Here is a 22,416-nt window from a genome sequence, read left to right as displayed (position 1 = left end):
GCTGATTGCTGAGAAGGGCGGTTTGAAGGGGTTTCTATCATAAAGGGGACGCATAGTTTTTGGCATAGATCAGAATTTACCTTCCTCTTTCAGTCTTGAGCCTCCTTCCTGACCTTCTTACCTCGGCCCCTCCCCCAACCCACCCACTACGGCAGGCCGCAGGTTCTGGAGAAGGGAATTTGTAACAACTATATTTTGGTATTCGTCCGCCTTATCAGGCCGAAGCGGATTCACTGATGTCACCTCCCGAAACCCGTATACATTTCAGTTCAGGGGAAAAGATTGTAGGTTTGGGGTGGAGGAGCTCCCTAACAGAGGGGAACTAATACCGAGACCCTTTGGTTTAGTCGGCTTCTCTCCATCCAGCGCTGCTTTCTAAAAATCCAGACCCCGCCCCTGCCCACTCCAGTACCGAAACAGCCAGGGTAGGCGGGACGGAGCTCGCCGACAGAGAAAGCGGCGCTATGCAAGGCCTGGTATCACTCCGCTTCCGTGAGGCCGGATCGTCTTCAACTCCCCTCGAGCTGCTCGGTTTTGGTTCTGGGGACGTGGAGAGACAAAGTCTGCGGTGGAAAAGGTAGCTGTTAAAAGAGTCACTAGGAGCGGGTCCCTGAGGCGTCCTGGGGGCGGTAAGGAGAAGGAAATTCCAGAAAGTTACAGTCGTTTGCCAGTTACGGCCCTTCATCTGATAAAGCAGGTATCTCGTAATGAATCCGCCGTGCCGGGCCAAACCCCAAACATAGTCGCCGCCATTGTCTCGTGTCCTTGTATCCGTCTGACTCTCCGTCCCTCTTTCTTAGGGCTCGGCACCCCTCGAGGCAAGGAAATGAGAAAACTGCCTCTCATCCAAGCAGAGCAGGTCAGTGAGAAGGCGGGCATTGCTTGGGAGTGTGGATACGGGTGTCAGAGATGAACGTGGGAGATTTGACTTGGTCATGGGGCGCGGGTGGTGAGAGGGAGAGAGGGACATGGGTCATTTGAGCGGCACGCAATGATAAATTAAAAATGATCTGCCTCTTGCTAGCTTGATTTCCAGACACTGCCCTCCCCCCACCCACCATGTTTGGGGAGGGAAAGGAGTGTAGTAGCGGCTTCTAGCGGAGAAATGGTGGATTACATCAATAGGAGGAGGGGCTGCTGCTGTCTGTGACAGCAGTGGTCTGGGGAGCCCTGAGAGGGAAGGAGTGTAAAAGGAGGTTGTGTTTGATAATCAAGGCCCTGGATTAGAAAAGGGTCTCCTGTCCTGGTTACTAGGCTAACTATTAATAACCAAGTCTCTCCCACTGTCTTTCATTGGGTCGTTGAGTATGTATCATGCGTTTATATGTGTAGGTCTGTTTCTGCATTTGCGGTACTGTATGTTTCTGTAAAGACCGGTAGGGGGCAGTGAACCTCAAAGGGTATAAGAAAAAGAAAATTGGCTTAATTTCTGTAGAGAGGTCAGTGCTTGAATGTGGTAGATGGCTAAGACTAGAGCAGGTAGGGATCTAGGGAAAATTCCAGATCTCCTTTCTGCCAGCTTTCCAAACAGCCCTCCCTTATTCCCATTGTGTTAAAGAAAATGATAGACTTTGGGGAGAAAAAGGAAACACAAGAACTTAGATGAAATTTGGAAATCATACTTTTCATTTATTTTGAAGCCAATTTCCATGGTTTGAGCATTCCATCCCTACTAACACCACCACTCTCTTGCAGCGATTTTTGAATTGTCTCTGCAGGGGAATTGTCAGACTTTGAGAATGGAGCAGAGAAGCTTGGAGATTTGGGGGAGGGGAGGAAGAAAGAGAGAAATTTTTGGCAATCAGGTACTTGTATCCAGAAAGGATCAGTGTCCTACGTGCTGATCTCTACCAAGGGCTCAGTCTCCACTGTCTCTATTTATTTATTTATCTCTGCATTTGTGGATCTTTGCGTGTAAGTCTGTCCTTAGGTCTGTGGAACTCTAAGTTGTTGTGAAGGCTTGTAAATGGTAACCCAACTTGAAGCTAGGAAATAATGAAGAAGAGAAATGTGTCCTATATCTGTTTAGATTGGTGTGAGGGTAGAGTGATTGAGATAGAGAATTCTATCTCTTCTGTTTTGCCAGTTTACTAACCCGTTTGGTCCCCTGCTGACTTAGTTGGGAGCCTTCCTAAGCTTTGGGGGTATAGAAGGGTAATACCTGCTTTTATTACTTCCCACTTGGTTTTCCTATTCTTATGTTTCACCCCAGCCCATTTTTGAAACAGGGAAATGCCTGGGCAGTCACTGAAGTGGAAAATGGTGGGAAACAGGGAGGAGGAGCAGTCCTGAAGCAGGCAATGGGGGAAGGGACCAGAAGGAGGGAAACACTAGACAAACTACATATATAGGGACCAGGGACCAAGATCAGTCTAACAAGAGATCAGTTTCCAATCCTCCTGTTTGTTTATTTGTCCATAGATCTGCCTTTAGGTCTGCTGTAGGGCTTGTCATCATTGGAAGCAAGGAAAAGAGGAGAAAATTACTCCAGATCAGAGAAGGTTAGTGTATGTGGAGACTTCCTCAGTAGACCTGTAGGATGAAGTAGTGGAGATCTGCTTGGGTGCAGTAGGGGCAGAGAGCCAGTCTAGGGATTCTTCAGTCTCTCTCACTCCCATTCAGCTTTTCCACTCTCCATACCCTTGTTTTGTGTCTGGGAAAAAGATCGGTTGCAACTACAGTAGTAGGGAGCATGAAATGAAGGGAGAAGGAGTTTGCTAATTATCGACCTTTTACACTTAGCACTGAATTTTCATACTTTCCTGTCTTTCTGTGCTAATCAACATGAGCAAAAAGTTGGAAAAGACTCAAAGCCCCATTTCCTTCCTCCACCCCTAGGTCCAACTTCAGTGGCAGATCTGGTGGCCTTGGAGTGGCTGAAGACCACCACCCTCCACAGGGCTGCGCTCAGGCACACAGCCATCCTTCCCTTCCCTGAGTGAGCTTCCTCTGCACGTTGTTTATATCACTGGCAGAGCCTATAGTTGGAAAGGGGGCTGAGTGACAACTGGACTTTGTATGAAAATACCAACTTGGGAGAGACCTTCAGTCAAGGCTGAGACGGGGGTGGGGATACATAACTTGGCCTTGCCTTTAACTTGGATCATGACTGGCTTTGAGGCTAAGGCAAGGGCAGAGGAGGGGCTGGGGCTGGCCTGAAAGCTGGAATCTGTGGCCCTGCCAACACTAGAGCCAAGGCTAAGATCCAAGCCAAGGCAGTGGCTGAGGCAGAATCAGAAACAGGACCAGTGACCCAGGCCAAACCTGAGGATGGAGCAGTGGCCAGGACACAGGCAGTGACCTACGCTGAGGCCGTGCCTTGACAAGGGAAGTGAGCAAGATGGAAGCTAAAACTAAGACTAGAGTTGTGGCTGAGACTAAGGCAGACCCCCCTACAGAACCTGGTATAGTGTCCCAAACCAAGTCAAAGGCCATGCCTAAATCCAGGGTCAGTGCTGTGACCAAGTATGAAGTCAAGGCTGGTGCTGGAAGTGAAGCCAATATCAGGTCCTTTGCTAAGGCTGATGATAAAGACAATACTGGTTCCAGGTCCCAGAGAAGGAGAGAGGCCAGCATCAAGTTGAGGGTGGGGGACAGAGCTGGTATTGTAATTGAGTCCAGTGATGAGGCTGAAGAAAATGTCTGCTCTTGGTTTTGGACTGGAGAAGAGCCTAGTGTAGGATCCTGGTTCTGGCCTGAAGAAGAGACCCCTTTTCAAGTGTATAAGCCTCCATGTAAGATCCAGGAAAAGCCCAAGCCCACACCCAAACCCAAACCCGAACTTACTATAAAGCAAAAAGCGGCAGCATGGTCAAGGGCCAGGTTTTGTGTCCTAGTCCCAGTAGAGGGAGGGGAGCGATCCTTGCCTCCAGAAGGGAACTGGACTCTGGTTGAGACCTTGATTGAAACTCCTCTGGGGATTCGGCCTCTGACCAAGATCCCACCCTATAATGGGCCTTACTTCCAGACCTTAGCTGAGCTCAAAAAACAGGTTAAGTATAGGGAAAAGTATGGACCCAATCCAAAAGCCTGCCGCTGCAAATCACGTGTTTTTAGTTTAGAGCCTAAAGAGTTTGATAAACTCGTTGCCCTACTTAAGTTAACTAGGGATCCTTTCATTCATGAAATAGCTACAATGATAATGGGTATCAGTCCTGCTTATCCATTTACCCAAGATATAATTCATGATGTAGGTATTACTGTTATGATTGAAAACTTGGTCAATAATCCCAATGTTAAAGAACACCCTAGACCTTTAAATATGGTGGATGACAACTCTAAGTCTTCTGGAGAACCAAAAACAGGGCAGTCATATGTAAACCAAGTTTGTAAGGACATAATCTCTTATCCTTTGAACTCCCCTGAGCAACTGGCTGGACTAAAATTATTAGTGCAGCTGAGTGTAAAATTTGAGGACCACCATATGATTGTCAGTTACATTCCAGATTTCCTCACCTTGTTAAGCAAGGGAAGTGGCAAAACCAAGTTTTATGTTTTAAAAGTGTTTTTGCGCTTGTCTAAAAATCAAGCCAATACAAGAGAACTGATCAGTGCCAAAGTACTGTCATCATTGGTTGCGCCCTTTAACAAAAATGAGTCAAAGGCCAATATTCTTAATATCATTGAAATATTTGAGAATATAAATTTCCAATTCAAAAAGAAGGTGAAGCTATTTACCAAGGAAGAGTTCACTAAATCTGAACTTATTTCCATATTCCAGGAAGCAAAAGAGTTTGGTCAGAAACTACAAGACTTAGCAGAGCACAGTGATCCTGAGGTGAGAGATAAAGTTATACGATTAATACTCAAACTCTGAATAGCCGTATGTTCTCACAAAGCCTTGAATAACTTTTTGGTGTTGTAATATAAAATGAATGCATATTATAAGTTCAATATTTATGCCATCTGTGCTGATTGAAGGAGCCAGTTTTATGGATACCAAATGATCTTGAGAGCTTGAATGTTTGTTGATTTTTATTGTGCTATATAAATTAAGATATTTTTACTATTTCTGCAATATGACCTAATAATGAACTTATTCATCCTGAGTAAACTATACTTTTGTGCTTTATATTGACATAACTGTATTCATTTAATACTTCATTTACATGTAAATAAAGTTGCATGCTAAAACTGGTGAAAACATTGTCCTAGTTCTTCAGTTGAAGTCTAGTCAGAGGGATAAAGCACAAGTAACAGAATAATAAAGAGCACTGTCTGTGTCTGTAGTGGGGTACAAACAAAACAAGTTTACATTGAAAGATCATTTAGTTTCAGCATGTTCAAAGAGTAGAATCACCCTGTACACAAGAAGACAGGACTGTGCTACTGGCTGACATCTGGGCAGACCTGGGGAAAGGGGTGAAGACATAGACTTAGGAGTAAAGGAACACAGATGCTTTCATTCCAGTCTGAGTCCCAGAACTTGTGCTCAGCCTTTCACATAAGATGTCCCATCAGGATATCTTGAAGCTTTTTAACCTCCAAGAAAATTCCTGGTTCTCATTCCCATTTAGCAAAGCCATGGAAGTGTGGTTCTAAAAGGACCTAGTCCCACTGTACCCTCAACAGCCAGGTACCCCATCTTTTTTTTTTTTTTTTTTTTTTTTGCGGTATGCGGGCCTCTCACTGCTGTGGCCTCTCCCGTTGCGGAGCACAGGCTCCGGACGCGGAGGCCCACCGGCCATGGCTCACGGGCCCAGCCGCTCCGCGGCACATGGGATCCTCCCAGACCGGGGCACGAACCCGTATCCCCTGCATCGGCAGGTGGACTCTCAACCACTGCGCCACCAGGGAGGCCCCAGGTACCCCATCTTGGGGTACCAAGTTTACTGCTTCCTCTGAGGCTCCCTCACCCTGTATTCCTGGGTCTCAGAGGAGGGCCTTTCTAGGGTCTAACTACAAAAATTGCTTCATGGAAAATCTCATTTGCCCCATCTTTATGACTGTTTGCTCTCATACTTGCTTTTGTTTGCTGACCAATGCTTTGGACTTGGTGATTTGCACCTGTGCTTGATGACAGTGCCCTGTTTGTGCTGATCCCTTTTGATTAGAGCTCAGCTCTGTGAGACAGCCACAGGAGACCAAAGTCCTTTAGGAGTGTGCGGTTAGGAAGAAATTAATTCCCCTAATCCCACTATCCTATTTATTTGTACAGTTTACAGAGCTGAAGCCATGTTGTCTATACTACCTCAGCTCCTCCTGTTTATACCTAACAAAAGCTAAGTTCTGGTTAAGAGATTGTGGCATAGAATGCCCGACTTTAGATTGGGATCTGGGGTCACCTCTGCCTCTCCTACCCTCTGTCTCCTTTGCTGTTATCATTCCTCTTTCCTTAACTGCCCAGAATTGGGAAATTGGGTATTGAGAAATACAGTGTACAAATACTGGTCTTTCTATTGAGCTTCCTCTCTCTCCTAACTTTTTAAGTGTTTGGGGGAAGGCCTAAACCTACAAATCTCAACAAGGTGTCATGTACCCCTAGTTTTAGCAGCTATCTTTAGTTTAATTTCTGTTGAGGTCAAATCTGAAACTATCTTCTGTATATCTAGGAGTTAAAATGAAAGACAACCAGCCACATTTGTGCATTAAGGGTGAAAAAATGTAGATAGGCTTTTTGCAACATACGGTTGCAACTTAGATGATTTTTGGTGTTCTTTATAACTTGTTTTTAGTCCACAAAACTCCCATAGTCTGGAATTCCAGCTGTGGGTACTGCTTTCAGAATTGGGGATCTTCACAGTACAATTGGACCAGACCCTTTGGAAATATTCTGTGTCTCAAATGCCCTATGGAGCACACATTTAATCAGTTGATGGCTGTGGAATTTTCCGTTAGTTAAAGAGAAGGGTGAGTTTGGGGTATGTAGGTGTTTGTATCAAAGCAAGAAGCTGATGGTCTGTCCTTGAGTAGGAATTATGGAAGACAGAGTCAGTTTCCAAATTGTTCCTGGGGTGTACTCAAAGTCAAAACCCCATTGCTCATCTCTTGTTTCATGTCCTTTTCTGGAAAAATAATTCAGGCAAGCCCATGTAGTATCAGGGCTGATCCAGATGTTGCTTGTCTCAATATGTTGCTGGCTGGGGGTAAAAATCAGTGTAGATTTCTCATGTTTCCCGTCATCAAGGCAGGAAATCTTCCTGCAACACAACTGGACTATTAGCACCTACCGACCCTTTGCTGGGCCCTCAATTTAATTAATTAATTAATTATCTATCTATCTATCTATCTATCTATCTATCTATCTATCTATCTATCCTCAATTTTAAATGAGGAACTTTCAGGGGAATCCATCTATATAATATCACCAAATTCCCTAGCAAGTCTTTCAAGGCTCTATATCCTTCAGCATATTTTCATTGTCCCCATTATATCCCACCTGCATTCAAGCCACATGGGACTTCAGGCTCTCTGAAGCACCTTAGGTGAGAAATCCTCATCCAGAACTAATGATTCATCCCTCAGTGAGCCAGTGACCAAGTACAAAAAGCTTTTAGAGGAGGGACACAGTATCATCCGTCAGTTTTCATAACAGATAATTTCTTCTGAGTCAAAACTAGTCTGGTATGAAAGACAAAAACTTCTGTGGCTGTCATCCCTTGGTGTATAAATCTCAAGTGGATAAGAAACAAGACGAAATGGCTCAAAGGTTGTGCCTTTTCCATTTGAGCCTCCTGTTAAAGTAATGTCATTTTTCTGGTATACCAAGAACAATGGTAGGAACTTTTATAATTTACATAAATCCATTAATGTCATTATATATATAGTAAAGTTTTGAAATACAATATTAAAATTACCAAAGATAGCATAGATGAATAACTCTATTAAGTGAAAAGCTTTACAATTAATTCCCTCTCCCTTTCTCTTCATTCTGCAAGAAACCCATGGCTCCACTATACAGAAAAATATATTTTCTTTTTGGGACTGTTGTGGCCACCCCTCAGAGACAGAATACACATCACCCCAGATTTGGTTCAGATGCCGATACTGATGATGTCACACACATACACACACCAAAACAGAATGAAAAGTTATTACTCAGTAATGAGTGTGTGTATCTTCTTTGTCTGTTCATCTATTGATGGACATCTAGGTTGTTTCCACATCTTGGCTATTCTAAATAATGCCGCAGTGAGTATAGGGTGCACATATCTTTTCAAATTAGTGTTTTTGTTTTCTTTGGGTAAATACTCAGAAGTGGAGTTGCTGGATGGTATGCTAGTTCTATTTTTAATTTTTTGAGGAACTTCCATACTGTTTTTTTCCATAGTGGCTGCACCAGTTTACATTCCCACCAACAGTGCATGAGGGTTCCCTTTTCTCCACATCCTCGCCAACATGTTACTTCTTGTCTTTTTTTTTTTTTTTTTTTTTTGCGGTATGCGGGCCTCTCACTGTTGTGGCCTCCCCCGTCGCGGAGCACAGGCTCCGGACGCGCAGGCCCAGCGGCCATGGCTCACGGGCCCAGCCGCTCCGCGGCATATGGGATCCTCCCAGACCGGGGCACGAACCCGTATCCCCCGCATCGGCAGGCGGACTCTAAACCACTTGCGCCACCAGGGAGGCCCACTTCTTGTCTTTTTGATAATAGCCTTCCTAACAGGTATGGGGTGATATCTCATTGTGGTTAGATCTGCATTTTCCTGATGATTAGTGATGTTGAACATCTTTTCATGTGTCTATTGGCCATCTGTCTGTCTTCTTTAGAGAAATGTCTATTCAGGTTCTCTGCCCATCTTTTAATTGGATTGTTCATTTTTCTTTTTTTATATTGAGTTGTGTGATTTATTTATAATTTGGATATTAACCTCTTATTGGATATATCATTTGCAATTATTTTCTGCCATTCAGTAGGTTGTCTTTTCGTTTTGTTGATGGTTTGCTAAGTGAAATAAATCAGACGAGAAAGACAAGTACCATATGAGCTCACTTATATGTGGAATCTAAAAAACAAAACAAACAAAACAAAATGGAAACAGTGGGAGTTCCTTGGTGGCCTAGTGGTTAGGACTCTGGGATTTCAGTGCTGTGGCCCAGGTTCAATTCCTGGTCAGGGAACTGAAATCCTGTAAACTGCATGGCCAAAAAAAAAAAAAAAAGAAAGAAAAAGAAAACAAAAAGAAACCCTGGAAAAACATGAACAGACTTACAGATACAGGGAGCAAATTTGTGGTGGCCAGAGGGGTGGGGGGTGGGGGATTACGGGGCAGTAGATGAAGAGGGTTAAGAGATACAAACTTTCAGTCATAAAATAAGTCATGGAGATGTAATATACAGCATAAAGAATAGAGTCAATAATACTGTAATAATTTTGTATGGTGACAGATGGTTACTGGACTTGTAGTGATCATTTCATAATGTATTTAATTGTTGGATCACTATGTTGTACACCTAACACTAACATAATATTGTCTCAACTATACTTTAATAAAAATAAATGAATAAATAAAATACACTGGAATAAAAACAAGGAATAACAAACCAAAAATGCAATAATACTGGCATTTAAAAAATTCTTTGACTTTATGTTTTAGAGAAGTTTTAGGTTTATAGAAAAATTAAGCAGATAGTACAGAGAGCTCCCCTATACTACTACTTTGTTTTTTAAGGGCACTCAGTATATAGTGTAGACATTGCCCTCCATTCTTTGTTTTAAAAATTAATTAATTAATTATTTTTGGCTGTGTTGGGTCTTCGTTTCTGTGCAAGGGCTTTCTCTAGTTGCAGCAAGTGGGGGCCACTCTTCATTGCAGTGTGCGGGCCTCTCACTATCACAGCCTCTCTTGTTGCGGAGCACAGGCTCCAGACGCGCAGGCTCAGTAGTTGTGGCTCACAGGCCTAGTTGCTCCGCGGCATGTGGGATCCTCCCAGACCAGGGCTCGAACCCGTGTCCCCTGCATTGGCAGGCAGATTCTCAACCACTGTGCCACCAGGGAAGCCCTATACTACTACTTCTTCTCCACCACCTCCTTTCCCTACACACAGTTTCCCATATTATTAGCCTCTTGCATTAGTGTGATATATTTGTTACAGTTGACAAATGAATATTGATACATTATTACTAACTAAAGTCCCTAGTGTATATTAGGGTTCACCCTTTGTACTGTACATTTCTATGGTTTTTAAAAACTTATGGTAAAATAACATATAAGGTTTGCCATTTTAACCAATTTTATGTGTATAATTCAGTGACATTAAGTACATTTACACTGTCATTTAACCATCATCAATATCAGTCTCCAGAACTTTTTTTTTATCATCCCAAACTGAAACTCTGTATCCATTAAACAATAACTTCCCACTACCCACTCTGATCAGACCCTTGTGAGCACTATTCTATTTTCTATCTCTACAAATTTGACAGATCTAGATACAATGTATCTAGAATGTATTTATAATATTTGTTACTTTGTGTCTGGCTGTTTCATATAGCATAATATTTTCAAAGTTCATCCTTGTAGCATGTATCAAAATTTTATTTCTTTTTAAGACTGGATAACATTTCATTGTTTGTATATACCACATTTTGTGTATCTATACATCTGTCAATGGACATTTTGGTTGTTTCCAATTCTTGGCTGTTGTGAATCATGCTGCTAAGAACATTGGTGGTACAAATACCTGTTCGAGCCCTTGCTTTCAATTATTTTGGGTAAATAACTAGAAGTGGAATTGTTACGTCATATGGTAATTCTATGTTTAATTTTTTTGAAGAACTGACATACTGTTTTCCACAGTCGCTGAATCATTTTTCATTCACATCAAAAATGCACATGGGTATCAATTTCTCCACATCCTTGCCAACATTTGTTATTTTCTGTGTTTTGATAATACCCATCTTAATGTGTGTGAGGTGGTATCTCATGGTTTTGCTTTGTATTTCCCTAATGACTAGTGATGTTGTGCATCTTTTCATGTGCTTATTGGCCATTTACATACCTTCTTTGAAAAAAATGTCTATTTGAGGCCTTTGTCCTTAAAAATAAATCCTTAAAAATAGGGTTGTTTGGCTTTTTTGTTATTGTTGTTAGGTTTTAGGAGTCCTTTAAATATTCTTGATATTAACCTGTTATCATATATTATGATTTGCAAGTATTTTCTCCCATTCTATGGCTTGCCTTTTCACTGTCTTGAAAGGGTCTTTTGATGCACATAAGTTTTTAATTTTGACAAAGTCCAATTTATCTTTTTTGGTGTTTTGGTGTCCTATCCAAGAAATCATTGCCAAACTCAATGCCATAAAGTTCTTTCCTATGTTTTCATCTAAGAGTTTCAAAATTTTAGCTCTTGAGCTTGTCATTGTTCCATTTTGAGTTAATTTTAGTATGTGGTATAAGGTAAAGCTCCAAATCCATTCTTTTGCATGTGGATATCCAGTTTTCCCAATACCATTTCTAGAAAAGAATGTCCATTTACCATTGAATGATCTTGGTACCCTTGTCAAAAATCATTTGGCCACATATGCAAGGGTTTATTTCATGGCTCTTTATTCTGTTTCACTGGTTTATATGTCTATCTTTATGTTGGTACCATACTGTTTAGATTGCTCTAGTTATTGTAGTAAGCTTTGTGTGATGTTGTGATTTATAAGTAATATAATTGGTCATTCAGAGGACCAAAATATATTTCTCATATATATTTGGTCTCCACCCATGGTTCCTGGCTCACAGCTCCTGAAACCCTTGAAATTTCCTGAATGATAAGAGCAATGGGAGCCGTTTTGTCGTAATATTCGGTCTCTTGTCCTCAGTTTCTAAAATCCACTTCAGAGCCATTATGGTGAAACAGGTGTTTTATTACTCATAACAAGCCTTTTTCCACCACAACTGGGTTTATGTTAATGAGGTGACTTACGGAAAGCACCAAAGATGGTGTTCGTCACCGGAGGAACCAACTCTGTGATTAGAAGGTCGTAATATTCAGTCGAAACACCCCCTATTACTTCCTGGGAGGGGAGAGAGGCTAGAAGTTGAATCAACGACCAGTGGCCAATGATTTAATCAATCATGCCTATGTAATGAAGCCTCTGTTAACATCCAAAATGATGGTGTTTGCAGAGCTTTTGAGTTGGAGAACATGGGGAGATTCTGGGACAGTGGAGCACTGGGAGAGCATGGAAGCTCTGTACCCATTCTCCATACCTTGCCCTATGTATCCATTTGGCTGTTTCTGAATTACATCCTTTGGTAATAAACCAGTAATCTGGTAGGTAAAATGTTTCTCTGAATTCTGTAAGCCACTCTAGCAAATTAATTGAAATCAAGGAGGAAGCCATAGGAATCTCTAATTTATAGCCAGGTGGTAGCTGGCTAGCCGTACAGGTAGCAACCTGGATTCGCAGTTGGCATCTGAAGTCCAAGGAGCGGGTCATGGAAACCTCCAATCTGTAGTTGGTCGGTCAGAAGCACAAGTAACACCCTGGGCTTGAGACTGACATTTGAAGTGGAGAGCAGTCTTGTGGGACTGAGCCCCTGACCTGTGGACTCTGATGCTCTCTCTGGGTAGATAGTGTCATATTTAAGTTTAATCATAGGACACCTTGCTGGCATTTGAGAATTGTTGTTGTAGGAAACTATCTTCCCCCCAACACCCCAACACACACACATTGGAATTGGGTTCAGAACCACTTTAGTTGGTGTCAGAGAAGTGGGATTTGCTAGAAAGCCCTGGCTCACATAAACATGTAGTTTGGGAAAAGAAAGGATGAAAGGGTGGGGGTTGAGGAACCTTTGATTCATGGTCGTGCATGGTATGGAGCAACAGCTGTGCTACAACCCATTACTAAGGGTAAAAGTTACCAATGGAATTTAGGGATGGATCTGTTGATGAAAAATTGAAAAATTGACAGTCTAAGAAAGAAATAGAAAATTTTATTTGAGACAACCTGAGGATTATAACTAGGAAGGCAGACTTTCAGAAAGCTCTGAGGACTGTTCCACCTGTTAGAGGTCAAAGCACAATTATATACATTTTTGAGGCAAAGGATTATATGTCAAGTGATGTATTGACAGTTTACACAATCTGGATCTGCATGTACAAAGTGAGTAGGGGGCCATCATGACCCCTTACAAGATTAAGAAGGAAGGTTATCTCCTAGGGAGGTCTGGTTAGTGCAGATGCACAGAGGGAGGAAGCCCAAAGGGGCAGAGAAAAATTTTATGTTTAAATTTTTCTTGTCTTGCCATAAAATATGAATTTTATTTCATCAACTCCAACTCCTGGGGAGTTGTCTCACTGGATGAATAAGGAAATGGAGACTAATAAGAAAGAGGTAAAATATACAATCCCTTGGTAATTGTTATCTGTTAATAGCTAAACTAAAAGTAAAAGAGAGTGCTGGATCAGACCCTGATGCTAGACCAAGCTCAGATTTCAGTGAGTCTGAGCTTCAGCCACTAGCTTCACAGCTGCCCCCACTCCAAGGTAAAAATTATTCAGGGGCAACAGAAAGTACCTCTAAGACCTCTGGTCACCAAGAAGGTAGTCATTGTAGGGTGAGGGGAAAACCAAGAAACTATTGAAACCAGAGGACATAGTGTGAAGGAGTTGTTTTATTTGGTAGATTGATATCATCAGTTTACTGAGGAACCTTTACTGAAATAAATTGTGAGAGTGACTAATTTAGGAGCTGTGTCTTTGGTTTTGAGTGCTGCAGAATGAAAGAGCATGTTTGGGTTGGTACAGGTTACACAGATCACTATAGAACAATCACAGATGGCTATGTGTGATCCAGACACACAGGAGGTTATTTCTGAAGGAACAACTAGCCTGGTGGATGGGATAAAGACCACTGTAAGGTCTGTTTACCCTGAGAAGGGGGCTGTCCATCTTCCTCTATGAATGCCAAGCGGAACACCCCAGATGAAGCAGCTGATATGCTTTGTATGCAAGCCATGTGGGACTGGCTTTATGATGACCAGGATATTCACCCAATGAATATACATGTTATCCAGGTCATGGTAGATTCTGTGGTTAAAGGGCTTCTTTTACATGGATACCCCATTGTAACCTTACTGCTGCAAAACCGAGGGATAGTTCAAGAAGCCTTATGGAATTTGCTGTCTCAGCTTCCCCTCATGGTCTTATAGATGCTAATAAAAAATATTAGGTTATTAATAAGAGAATGGAGACAGCAGAGGAGAGAATCAAGAGAATAGTTTTAGCAGGGTAGGAAATTTTAAACAGTTGTTAAGGAATAAGGTGAATAAAGCAAATGTTGATAGGAGTGGAACAAAGAAGAAAGAAAGAGGAGAGTCATGGGACTCATCCCAGCAGGGTGGAAATCTTTAGATGATAATTAAGAAGCAGAGTGAATAAAACAGATCTTGGTGGGCTTAAAACAGAGATTTTAATACAGCACTGCCAAAAGACTTGTTGGCCCCCCAACATTAAAGGGCCCCAAAGAAGTCAGCTCTGTTTACCACAATTTGGAGAAATTTTGAAAGCCAGAAAGCAGAAATTACAATGAGAAATCTAACCAATCACTTAGGGCAAGGGGTAAGACAATTAATATAAGATTGACAAATCGTATATTTATATAAGATTTAAGATATATAAGACTTTATTTAAGTCTTATACATAAGACTTTATATGATTTAGAGTCCTTTGGCTCTACCCCTTGCTAAGGATCCACAACCTTTTGCACAAGCTTGGGTAAAATAGTCGGGGTGAAGAAAAGTTTCCAGGACTCCTTGATACAGGAATCCTATGAACTGTGGTACCAAAATCCATTGGTGAAACCTTGACTTGGGCTACAGTTCAATTGAGAGAACATAAAAGTGTAACAGTTAATTAAATTATGAAAGTTGGAATGTTACCTGAATGTTTTCTGGGAATGGAAACCACGTCTGGCTGGGGAATACCTCCCTTACCTAGTATTGTAAAACCAAAACCTATTGATGAAGCCCTAGTGGAGGCTACTGTTAGGAATGTAAGGGTTGATGAAATTAAGGTAAAAGTTTGTAGGAGAATTGGTATATTTAAACAGGTTTTATGTAAAGTGGTTGCATCTTTTTTTTTTCTTTTTTTACCTGATTGTATTGTGAGGATGGACATTATAACTGACTGGTGAATGTTTCCCATACCTAGTATTATAAATAGAAGGCATTGAAATCTACCCTTCAAGCAGTGTTAAGTGGACATGCTAAATGGGAACCAGTGAGATTGCCTGAGCCAAAACAGCGTGGAGTAGAGGCTGAGGTGCTGGTAGGCTGTGATAGCCCTATGTGAGGCATAGAATAGACTGGGGCATATGGCAAGAGCTGTGAGCACCTCGACAACTACTGGCACTTTGGACTAAAGAATTTCCATTTGAGGGGCATTTACTACCTTGCAATCAGTGATTAATTGAAGCTACCCCTAAGACTGTGACTGAAGGACATAAAGTGACCTTGAAACTTGAAATAGCCATAATATCTAGGATTATGGAGATGGCAGTGCCCAGAAGAGTTCATAATAAAATGGAAATGGTTTATAAAGGAACATGCTGCCTGGGAGATGCAAGGGGGAGATACTCCTGAGAGCAGGGAGCCTCTTTTCACCAAGGACTGATTCTGGAACTGTGTGAGGAGCTACTGGATTCTGTTGTAACTTGGACAGTGCCCTATAACGAGCCCTTAACTGACCAACAAAGAGCTGCTTGGCTTGTGGATGGAAGTTCCATGGTGAACAGACAATATCTTGGAAATGTTTGGGAAGTCACCACTCTGATTGAAGAAGGTAAAAACAGATCAGCCTGGTGTGCTGAATGGCATGCTGTTTTCCTAGCAGTGGTGGAAGAATTGAGCAATGGCAAAAGCCCTTATGTTTGGGTTTTTACCTACACATGGACAGTAGCCCATGGCCTGGCCATATGGTCAGGTAGATAGGCAATGGAAAACTGGACTGTTAAAGGGATGGCCTTAATAGGGCACAGCCTCATGGAAATCACTGGGAATTTAAGGGGTACATTAAAGTAGGACATGTTGATGCCCATCAGAAGAACACCCTTCCAAGGTTCAGAAGGTGATTGGAACCACTAAGTGGACATTTTGATGTGCTTCCTTGATGTGGCCACCTGGGTCCATGAAATGAGTGGACGTGGGGGAGTTGCAGTAGTGCAAAGATGGACTGAATTTAGACATATTTCTCTTGCACCCTCTGAGGCAATGCCAATAAGAACTGCTCCGTATGCCAGCAAAAGAGACAGACTGCAGATGGCTATGTGGCAGATTCCTTGGGGGTTGCAGGGAGGCCCTGATTAGAGCTGACAAGTCAGAATAATGCTGGTAGCCCTGGGAGGCTACAAATGAGTCCTGACAGGAATATAGGAATAGACATGGACTCTGCACTGGGCTTTGCCTACCCAGTGGTAGATGCAAATGCTCAAAAGTACTATAACAGAAGGCATTGCACAAATTTGGACAGTTGAGAATCATTTCTTTAGGCCAAGGAACAAACACACTTTACATCACATGATGTCCAGCAGTGGTCAGAAAAATAACCTCTTTAGAGTCATAGTTTGATAGAGAATTGGAATTGGCAGTTAAAATATTGGCTGTCTAAAATGGTGGGTGGTGGGGAATAAAGGCATGAAGGGCTGGCTTACATGCCTTCATGAGTATGTGCTCACACTCAAGCTGAACATGATTGGGGCTAAAAGAGTGTCCCCACAGGATAGATTTCTGTTTTTCTGGTGGATCAGGGGAAGAGGGGGTGGGGAAAATGTTGGTATTCTGTCTTCTCCATATCACCTCAACTTTTTCTTTTCCCCACCACTTGATACAATGGTCACAGGACCAGGGCTGCAACTACAAGGGCATGAAACAGGGATGATTCCTAAGCAAGAAACTATTTACCTTTATGTCAGAATTCCTAAGGGCCTGTTGGGGCAGGATATGCCTTCACCCAATCTGGGAAAATTAGGATTAACAGTGAATGCAGCTATATTGCCTGGTGATAAAGATAGCTCACCTGTTTAACTTCTGCACCTGTGTTACCTTACCTTATCTGACTAGAAGTGAGCTGAGGAGGTGGGACTTGCTAGACTAGTATTGCTGCCTGCCATCTAGACCAGTACAGTGACTGAACCTAATGTCCTTTCCAAAGATGGAAATGTTTGGGTGTAAGTGGAGAGAATGAAAAATAGTAGCTGTGGGTTAGAAAATGAATAAATGGGTTATGTAATGAGAGACATCCAGTATTACATGAACATCTCAAAGGAGGCCCAGAGCAAAAGATGATATTGCCTCTCGGCTCAATTATACTAGATCACTGAAAGGGTGAAGCCATATATTGCTGAGATCACTCCTGCTTTTGGAAACTGACAAGATTGAATAGAAGCCTGCAAACCTGAGTGGCCTTGCCCTGGGAGATATTTTCATAAGATTTCATAATGGACTCAATAGTTATTAGTGACTGAATGAGATTCTAGTAATGTGCCATATCTTTTGACATTTTTTATTGTTTTGCTATAGGGAGCTGTGTTCAAAGACCAAGAGGTGGACTGCAATATTGTGATTTATAAGAAATATATTTTGTCATTAAGATGATCAAAATAGGGCTTCCCTGGTGGCGCAGTGGTTGAGAGTCTGCCTGCTGATGCAGGGGACACGGGTTTGTGCCCCGGTCCGGGAGGATCCCACATGCCGCAGAGCAGCTGGGCCCGTGAGCCATGGCCGCTGAGCATGCACATCTGGAGCCTGTGCTCCGCAACAGGGGAGGCCTCAACAGTGAGAGGCCTGCGTACTGCAAAAAAAAAAAAAAAAAAAAAAAAAAAAAAAAAGAGAAGAAAAGAAGAAAAAGATGATCAAAATATATTTCTCGTATATATTTGGTCTCCATTCACAGTGCCTGGCTCACAGCTCCCAAAACCCTTGGAATTTCCTGAGTGATAAGGCAATTGGAACATCTTTTGTTATAATATTTGGTCTCTGTCCTCAGTTCCTAAAATCCACTTTAGAGCCATTAAGTTGAAATGAGTGTCTAATCAGACTTTTTGCCCATTTTTTTAAATGGGTATTAGTTTTCCTGTTTAGTTTTAAGAATTCCTTGTATATTTTGGATATCAGTCCTTTATTATATATGTATTTTGCAGAGATTTATTCCCAGTCTCTGGCTTGGTTTTTCATTATCTTAAAAAATTTTTTTCAGGGAGCAGAGGTTTTTAATTTTAATAAAGTCCTACTTAAGAGGTTTTTCTTTCATAGATCATGCTTTTGGTGTTTAAGGACTCATTGCCAGAAGTGATGTTAGCAACATGGCCAAATACGACATTCCTCGAACATATGCCCTGTTCAACAATAACAATTTAGCATCCATCTACAGACAAAAGTGCCTTTGTGAAAGCTGTGGGATCCAACACCATATGCCACAGGACCCGGAAGGAGTCTCGCTCACTCGTGCCTCAGGTAATACACATACAGATCTCAGTCCTGGCTGCGGGCCCTGCAGTGGCCCATGTGCTGGTCCCAGTCCCACTCAGCCATGGTCTGGGAGCCCCTGAAGAACACTGTCAATCACCTACGGATGAGACAATCACCCATGGACAAGAAAGCCTTTATGGAATTCTAGCTTTCCAGCAGAGAAGGTCCAGCATGCTGTTGGAGGAAACAAACAAACAAATATATACTATATATATTTGAGTTTGGATGCGTTGGAGAGGGAAGGAGTAACATTTTGACTTTACCTGCACCACCTCTCACCCAAGCAATACCCCTCAGTTCCAAGACACACTTTCTTGTCCAGTGATTTCTCCTGCAGGGATGGGGGGAGGAGTGAAAGTGTGTTAAGGAGTGCCTGGCTTTCCCAGCTGTGTGGGACATGGCCAAGAGTCCCATTTCTCTCTCATCCCATTCAGAGTACCGAGTCATCAGCTGCATGACTGGGAGTGGAAAGAGGCTGAGAGAGTGACATATAGGACTCTTGGAGGGCACTGATGGAACATAGATCCTACTAACTGCTTCACGGACTCTATCAAGAAGCCAGCCCACAAGCCACTTGGACAGCTCACATGTGGATCCCTACGACTGGCCCACTGGAACCCCCAGAACCCTGATTGCCTCACCCCCACAAATGGCCACCCTGTGGCCCACTCTGTGTTCTCAAAGGCAGCAAGAGCAAGCTCTGGCAGATGGCTTGTGAGCATGGACAAAAGGCTAACCTGAATCTGAGAGCCATGGAGAGGCCACAAATTTGGCCTCTTTAGCTTTAGCTCTGCCCTTGGGAAAGCAAAAGGGAGGCTATCAGCACCCAGTCTGGTGCACTGCAGAATTGAGAGAAGTATACAAACTTATGAATTCTGCCACAAGCAGGAGTAAGAAGTGAGAAGCAGTCATATCCATAAAAGGTCTGTGAAAGCCTCAGAATCCCTAGCAGGACTGAAGGAATGTATTTCTCTCCTTAAGTTAGTAAAGACTGAAGGAGATGACTGTTTCTTTAAATGCAAAGAGTGGAATGCAAGACTTCAAGGAACAAGAAAAATCAAGGAAATTTGACACCACCAAAGGAAACATGACATCACCAAAGTAAGGAGGTTGAATCAGTAAACAAAAATCTCATAAAGAAAAGCCCAGGACCATGTAGTTTCCCAGGTGAATTATACGAAACATTTAAAAAAGAATTAATGCAAGTCCTTCTCAAACTCTTCCCCAAAATGGAAGAGGATGAAACATTCTCAAACTCATTTTACAAGGCTTGCATTACCCTTATACCAAAGTCAGACAAGGACACCAGGAAAAGATGTTTTCAGTTTTTCACTATTGAGAATGATGTTGGCTGTGCTTTTGTCATATATGGCCTTGATTATGTTGAGGTAAGTTCCCTCTATGCCTATTTCTGGAAGGTTTTTATAATAAATGGGTGTGGAATTTTGTCAAAAGCTTTTTCTGCATCTATTATCATATGGATTTTATCCTTCAGTTTGTTAATATGGTGTATCACATTGACTGATTTGCATATATTGAGGAATCCTTGCATTCATGGGATAAACCCTACTTGATCATGGTGTATGATCCTTTTAATGTGCTGCTGGATTCTGTTTGCTGGTATTTTATTGAGGATTTTTGCATCTATGATCATCAGTGATATTGGTCTGTAGTTTTCTTTCTTTGTGACATCTTGTCTGGTTTTGGTGTCAGGGTGATGGTGGCCTCGTAGAATGTGTGGGGGGGTGTTCCTCCCTCTCCTATATTTTGGAAGACTTTGAGAAGGATAGGTGTTAACTCTTCTCTAAATGTTTGATAGAATTTGCCTGTGAAGCCATCTGGTCCTGGGCTTTTGTTTGTTGGAAGATTTTTAGTCACAGTTTTAGTGCTTGTGATTGGTCTTTTTATATTTTCTATTCCTTCCTGGTTCAGTGTCAGAAGGAGGTGCTTTTCTATGAATGTGTCCATTTCTTCCAGGTTGTCTATTTTATTGGCATATAGTTGCTTCTAGTAATCTCTCATGATCCTTTGTATTTCTGCAGTGTTAGTTGTTACATCTCCTTTTGCATTTCTAATTCTATTGATTTCAGTCGTCTCCCTTTTTTTCTTGATGAGTCTGGCTAATGGTTTATAAATTTTGTTTATCTTCTCAAAGAACCAGCTTTTAGTTTTATTGATCTTTGCTATTATTTCCTTCACTCCTTTATTTTTTAACATCTTTATTGGAGTACAATTGCTTTACAATGGTGTGTTAGTGTCTGCTTTATAACAAAGTGAATCAGTTATAAATATACATATGTCCCCAAATCTCTTCCCTCTTGTGTCTCCCTCCCTCCCATCCTCCATATCCCATCCCAATAGGTGGTCACAAAGCACCGAGCTGATCGCCCTATGCTATGTGGCTGCTTCCCACTAGCTATCTATTTTATGTTTGGTAGTGTATATATGTACATGCCACTCTCTCACTTTGTCCTAGCTTATCCTTACCCCTCCCCGTATCCTCAAGTCAATTTTCTAGTAGGTCTGTGTCTTTATTCTCGTCTTGCCCCTAGGTTCTTCATGAACATTTTTTTTTAGATTCCATATATATGTGTTAGCATATGGTATTTTTCTCTTTCACTTACTTTACTCTGTATGACAGACTCTAGGTCCATCCACCTCACTACAAATAACTCAATTTCGTTTCTTTTTATGGCTGAGTAATATTCCATTATATATATCTGCCACATCTTCTTTATCCAATCATCTGTTGATGGACACTTAGGTTGCTTCCATGGCCTGGCTATTGTAAGTAGAGCTACAATGAACATTTTGGTACATGACTCTTTTTGAATGATGGTTTTCTCAGGGTATATGCCCAGTAGTGGGATTGTTGGGTCGTATGGTAGTTCTATCTTTAGTTTTTTAAGGAACCTCCATACTGTTCTCCAGAGTGGCTGTATCAATTTACATTCCCACCAACAGTGCAAGAGGGTTCCCTTTTCTCCACACCCTCTCCAGCGTTTATTGTTTGTAGATTTTTTAATGATGGCCATTCTGACTGGTGTGAGATGATATCTCACTGTAGTTTTGATTTGCATTTCTCTATTGATTAATGATGTTGAGCATTCTTTCATGTGTTTGTTGGCAATCTGTATATCTTCCTTGGAGAAATGTCTATTTAGGTCTTCTGCCCATTTTTAGGATTGGGTTGTTTGTTTTTTTGATATTGAGCTGTATGAGCTGCTTGTCAGTTTTAGAGATGAATCATTTGTCAGTTGCTTCATTGCAATTACTTTCTCCCATTCTGAGGGTAGTCTTTTCATCTTGTTTATGGTTTCCTTTGCTGTACAAAAGCTTGTAAGTTTCATTAGGTCCCATTTGATTATTTTTGTTTTTATTTCCATTTCTCTAGGAGGTGAATCATAAAGGATCTTGCTGTGATTTATGTCATAGAGTGTTCTGCCTATGTTTTCCTCTAAGAGTTTGATAGTGTCTGGCCTTACATTTAGGTCTTTAATCCATTTTTTTTTTTTTTTTGCGGTATGCGGGCCTCTCACTGTTGTGGCCTCCCCCGTTGCGGAGCACAGGCTCCGGACGCGCAGGCTCCGGACGCGCAGGCTCAGAGGCCATGGCTCACGGGCCCAGCCGCTCCGCGGCATATGGGATCCTCCCAGACCGGGGCACGAACCCGTATCCCCTGCATCGGCAGGCGGACTCTCAACCACTTGCGCCACCAGGGAGGCCCAGGTCTTTAATCCATTTTGAGTTTATTTTTGTGTATGGTGTTAGTGAGTGTTCTAATTTCATTCTTTTACATGTAGCTGTCCATTTTCCCAGCACCACTTATTGAAGAGGCTGTCTTTTCTCCACTGTATATTTTTGCCTCCTTTATCAAAGATAAGGTGACCATTGTGCGTGGGTTTATCTCTGGGCTTTCTATCCTGTTCCATTGATCTACATTTCTGTTTTTATGCCACTACCATACTGTATTGATTACTGTAGCTTTGTAGTATAGTCTGAAGTCAGGGAAACT

The 22,416-nt window shown here is 41.9% G+C and overlaps 2 protein-coding genes across 8 annotated transcripts in view; both read left to right on the top strand.

The window, feature by feature from the left end:
* The first annotated feature begins 464 nt into the window (after positions 1-464).
* On the top strand, positions 465-5,074 carry ARMCX5 (armadillo repeat containing X-linked 5). The gene is given in 4 exon segments (XM_060086438.1): positions 465-577; positions 801-859; positions 3,127-3,312; positions 3,315-5,074. Coding segments are annotated over 4 exon segments (1,860 nt in total). The 3' UTR covers positions 4,817-5,074.
* The window catches only part of GPRASP2 (G protein-coupled receptor associated sorting protein 2), a 127,368-nt gene continuing 105,423 nt past the window's right edge, over positions 472-22,416 (top strand). The window contains exons 1-5 of one of the 7 annotated variants that reach the window (XM_060087181.1): positions 472-577; positions 801-859; positions 2,422-2,501; positions 2,839-2,938; positions 4,721-4,777. The gene's annotated coding sequence lies outside the window, so the exon portion shown is untranslated. Of the gene's footprint in view, positions 698-800; positions 860-2,421; positions 2,502-2,838; positions 2,939-4,720; positions 4,778-22,416 lie in introns of all 7 variants that reach the window. The other 6 variants (XM_060087183.1, XM_060087180.1, XM_060087184.1 and 3 more) reach the window with 6 other exon arrangements.

The sequence above is a fragment of the Mesoplodon densirostris genome, chromosome X, assembly GCF_025265405.1.
Source record: "Mesoplodon densirostris isolate mMesDen1 chromosome X, mMesDen1 primary haplotype, whole genome shotgun sequence".
In the NCBI taxonomy this organism is placed as follows: domain Eukaryota; kingdom Metazoa; phylum Chordata; class Mammalia; order Artiodactyla; family Ziphiidae; genus Mesoplodon; species Mesoplodon densirostris.
This window is presented reverse-complemented; position numbering and strand designations above follow the sequence as displayed.